This window comes from Triticum dicoccoides, unplaced genomic scaffold (assembly GCF_002162155.2).
Source record: "Triticum dicoccoides isolate Atlit2015 ecotype Zavitan unplaced genomic scaffold, WEW_v2.0 scaffold116542, whole genome shotgun sequence".
In the NCBI taxonomy this organism is placed as follows: Eukaryota; Viridiplantae; Streptophyta; class Magnoliopsida; order Poales; family Poaceae; genus Triticum; species Triticum dicoccoides.
The window spans coordinates 39786-44240 of record NW_021180996.1 but is presented as its reverse complement, the minus strand read 5'-3'; the positions used below and the strand labels follow the sequence as shown (position 1 = coordinate 44240).

Below are 4455 nucleotides of genomic sequence, written 5' to 3'. Positions count from 1 at the left end.
TTGGTGCAGTACGCCATGACCGTCATGTCGCCCTGAACAACGGCGTGGTACTCGGCGTCGAGGTAGACGGCGCGAGCAAGCTGGTTGTCACGGAGGATCCCGTCGACGGCCGCCCAGACGGTGAGCGCGGTGTCGTCCGGCTGCATGACGGCGTCGAGGAGCTCTGGCGAAATGGTGGTGTAGAGCCAGTGGACCACGGCGTGGTCCGCCATGTCCCACTCTGGATCGCCGTGACGGTGGACAGCCGTGGAATCGACGTGGTCGCGGAGGCCGAACATGCCGACGATGGTGTCGAAGTGGCGGCGCCACTGTGTGTAGTTGCCGGCGAGGAGGTCGAGAGTGACGGGAACATGAGGACGAATGTCAACCGTCTGCAAGATGGAGGACGGGACGGAGGGCGGGACGGAGGGCGCAGGCGCAGGGCGCACCGGAGCGGGAAGCACCGGGGCGGCAGGAACCGCAGCAACGGCAGTAGCGTTGGCGGGAGGTGGTGGTGGTGCATCGGCTAGGGGAGCGGCGTGAAGGACGCCGGCGACGCCGTGCTCAGAGGAGCGAGGAGAGACGACAGGGTTGTCGTCCATGGTGACGGAAGCAAGACCTGCGACCGGCGCAAAAGGATTGAGCTGGTCGGGGGAGTCTGATACCATGTAAACTGAGAAGATTAGGGAGAACTGATCACCACACTCGATTATGCTCTAGGCAGTGCCATATATACACTTACAGGACGGCATCCCAGGGAGATCATGGGTGCTTCACTACTAAAGATCGTGCGCCACTAACACTGCAGGAGGGCGCCACGATCACACGCACGCTCTACACCGTATGCCAGCGGCTATACGTATACACATGTGATATACAAGAGCAGTACAGTCTAACAATATATAACAAAAAGATGCTTATATTTCCCCAAAAAGGTTGGGAGGAAATGAATGAACGATTACTGATTCGAGGAAGCGACACACACCTAACTAAGCCTGCAGATCAAGATGGAAGCATGCAAGATTATCATTGCAAGAAGAGGTGCAGAAAATCGATCCCATGCTTATACATACTGAATGATTATCAGCATGATACACCCATAAGCTGATGGATGGATGGATGATTACATGCATGCTGAGCAAATAAAATGCATGCCTTAATTTGTGGCCTCAACCTCCATGACTGCTGACTGAACCTGGATCATGTCCTCGATCCATGACCCAACAATCGACTGAAGATCAGAAAAGGCACCAACCCCAGCGTGCACCACACTTGTATTCCTGAAACAAAAATACGCACATGATCAATGACAAGGAACAGCCAACCAAAACGAAGCAAGGCATTGAGAAAATGATGTGCACCTCCTCTGCTCCTTGCACACAGCTTCACTGAACTCCATTAGAGTCGCCATTACCTTAAACCCAGATTTTGGGTCCTTTATGCCCCGCAATATGCTAGAGTAGGCCTTAAACATTCCCTCTCTAAGCTGGTCGTCATACTCAACCTTACCCTCTTCTGAAACATCAGCACGATATTTTCCGTTGGCAGCTTCTTTAAGCATTTTCATAACAGTCTCTAAGTACCTCTCGAAATTCCAACCGATATCAAGGGCAATCTCTCCAAAGCATGCCATAATTGAATGTATAAGAGCGACATCTGACATGCCTTTGTAAAGAACGTCCATAATTTGATCACAACATGTCACCGCCACTTTATCTCCCAAGACATGGCAAATATCACACATCACCTCTAAATAAGTTGGAGAGAGCCGCTTCACAGTAAAATACTGCAAGAGCATAGGCATGTGTTCCCCAAAATCTGGACCGATGGAATGAGCAAGAGCACCAATGGCAAGGGCTGCTTTATCACGTGCACTAGAACTATCGCTTGTTAAGGCGCGACACAATAGCAGCAATACACATTGAGCAGAGTCCCTAAGTGCAGATCGTTCGATTATATCCCAGCTGCCCATCTTCTCGATTATGAGTTGAACTAGACCACACAACAAAACCTCAAGAAGGCCACGATTCATCTTGTCACCTGATGAAATTACTACACCATCATGATTGAGCACCATATTCAATCTTCTCATGATACTAGGCATTAACGTTCTAATAGCTAGGGAAGCTTCAAATTCTCTTGTGTTGCTGACTCTTACAATCTCAGTCAATGCTTCATAAGCAGATGCACATGCTGGAAGCCCGAAAGGGGTAGGTTCTGTAGCAGAAAGGAGAGCGTCAATAACAGGCCTAACATAAGGTGAAAGCTCGGGCGAGTTTGGCTTTGACTTTGATTTTGTATCTTCTCCATAACCTCGAGCAAGAAAATATATAGCTCCAGATACTTTCTCGGACACTTCCGGGACATCTTTGCTACTCTCTATCAACACAGCCACGATCCGAGGAAGGTTTGCATTTGTAATGATTCTATTTGGACTAGCTTGAGAATGCCGAAGCTCAAACAACCGTTGTAGGGTCCACGCGGTAGTGCCTCTTACGTGCATGTTTGGGTCTTTCATCATGTCAAGCAACGGGTTGATCACGGGAGCAAGTTTCTTAAGACAGGGACCTTCTAGGATACAACCTAATGCAAACGTAGCTGCCTTGCGACTTTGCCAATCAGGCGCTATGATGTTAACCTCAAAAAACCGCATCACGGGAGGGACAATAGCATCCCCAATACTTATAGCGGCAAGGCTTAGGCATTCCATAGCACTTGTGGATAGGTCTTTGAAGCTATCATCTCTGTCTTGCTTTAAAAGAGTTTCTAGAAGAAGTGGAGCAAGTGAAGAGAGGGGCTTGCCAAGAAAGCCACAATCAGGAGCAAGGACATCATCATCATCATCATCATCATCATCATCATCAGCATCATCATCACCATCATCATCATCATCATCATCATCACGAAGGTCGTCTTGTCGCCTGATCTCTTCTTGACAAACAGTGGTCCAGAACTCAATAGATTTGAGCGTGACAGATTTCACGCCTCCTTTCAAAGCTTGGGTTGTAAGCCCGAGTATGGTTTCCATGTAGGGCTCTAACTTGGCGTGATGTCTGGATGCAATCGCAGCAAGGCACTCAAAGATCACCTGTCTGAACTCCGCTTCTTCGGATTTAGCGGTATTGAGGACCGCGGCCATTATACGGGTTCTCTCATCATCGTCTTTAAAAATTCTACAAACTTCATACCGTAGAACGTTACGTAGAGCTCTAACTGCTGCGAGGCGGACATCGCGGGTTAGGTCGTCCTCCACGCGGCTCGCCTCCACGATGAGGGCATTGAGGACGTCGTCCACCTGATCCTGCTTGAGGTACGTGTAGTTATTCTTGAAGACATGCTCCAGCGCCTCAAGGGCCGCCTGCTGCTTTATCGGCGACACGCCCTGCCTTTGTGCCGCGTTGCCCAGCAACCGGTGAAGGAGGTCCGGCCACTCCTCGATACGCGCGAGCTTTGCGATGATCTGCGAGGAGGCGCGCCTGGCGTCGGCAACCGGAGATGCTAGCACCGTTGTGAGCGACGACTCCTTGATCTTGGATCCGATGGATGGATCAACGCTGAACCACCGCTGGACGAGTGGATCATCGATCGGATGGATGTCAGAGGAGCACAACGAGTCGTTGAGGATTGTGCCGGCGAGCCTCCTGGACTCGGCTGGGCTGTCGTCGCTGGAGAGCTCCGACGACAGGCCCACGAGGAAGCTGGGGAGGTCGAGCTCCTGGAGGCGCTTGAGATCGGCCTCTGCCGCTGACCGTACGCCGTTGTCGCGGTGCTGAGCGTCCAGTAGAACCTTGGTGATATCCATGGATGTATGTATCTGCAGCAAACACGGATCAAATAAGCACAAGTCGATCGTCGGTTAGCAAAAGCAAAAGCAGTAAGAAAGTCGACCTACTTTTTTGGATGCTAATGAGGGACGAGCAATGACGGTGAACTGAATTGAGAACGGCGACGACGGGCGTCCGGAGAGAATATGAGGTCGACTGCTTGTTCCCGGGTCAAGGCGATTAGATCACCGCCGTGAGAAGAGAATATGAGGTCGGTTGAGACCTTCCGTGTCGCTCAGGTCAGGTTGAGCCGGCCTAAAAAATAACGCAGTGGGCCCTGCCGCACGCACGAACAAAGCCCAGGCGTATCTTAAAAAAACAATCAGCGCCCATTTATATCGCACTTTACGCGAGATGGAGCAAGCTCTCGCCTGACCGGCTCTGCGGACGACTGGCAGGCCCGTCATGCGAGTCGGATAGAGGCTAGCTTGCCGGTGAACTCATAGAAGGTCAGCGAGATTGGACTGGCTAAAAACAGTTTAATCCCCCCCCCCCTCCCTCCCGCGACGCTCCCGCGGGCGTCCGGGGGGCAACCCTAACGCCGCCGCCGCCACCCTCCCCTTCTCTCTCTCCTCCCTCGCCGCCGCCAAGGGGCACGAGCGGGCGAAGCCCGGTCGTCGCCGGCGGCGGCGGGGCCATCTCGTCTCCTTGC

At 52.1% G+C, this 4455-nt stretch overlaps 1 protein-coding gene across 1 annotated transcript; it reads right to left on the bottom strand.

Moving 5' to 3' along the window:
* Nucleotides 1-1135: 1135 nt before the first annotated feature.
* LOC119343124 (importin subunit beta-1-like) lies at nt 1136-3781 on the bottom strand. Its single transcript, XM_037614289.1, has 3 exons — nt 3181-3781; nt 1341-2358; nt 1136-1259 (listed from the first exon to the last, which is right to left on the bottom strand). The coding sequence occupies exons 1-3, from the start codon at nt 3779-3781 to the stop codon at nt 1136-1138; spliced, it is 1743 nt and encodes a 580-aa protein (XP_037470186.1).
* Nucleotides 3782-4455: the final 674 nt, after the last annotated feature.

Coding starts and splice junctions, on each gene's coding strand:
- LOC119343124 (XM_037614289.1), bottom strand. CDS start 3,781: ATGGATATCACCAAGGTTCTACTGGACGCTCAGCACCGCGACAACGGC. Junction 2,359..3,180: donor CGCAGCAGTTAGAGCTCTAC/GTAACGTTCTAC, acceptor CTGTGTTGATAG/AGAGTAGCAAAGATGTCCCG. Junction 1,260..1,340: donor GTGTGCAAGGAGCAGAGGAG/GTGCACATCATT, acceptor TTTTTGTTTCAG/GAATACAAGTGTGGTGCACG.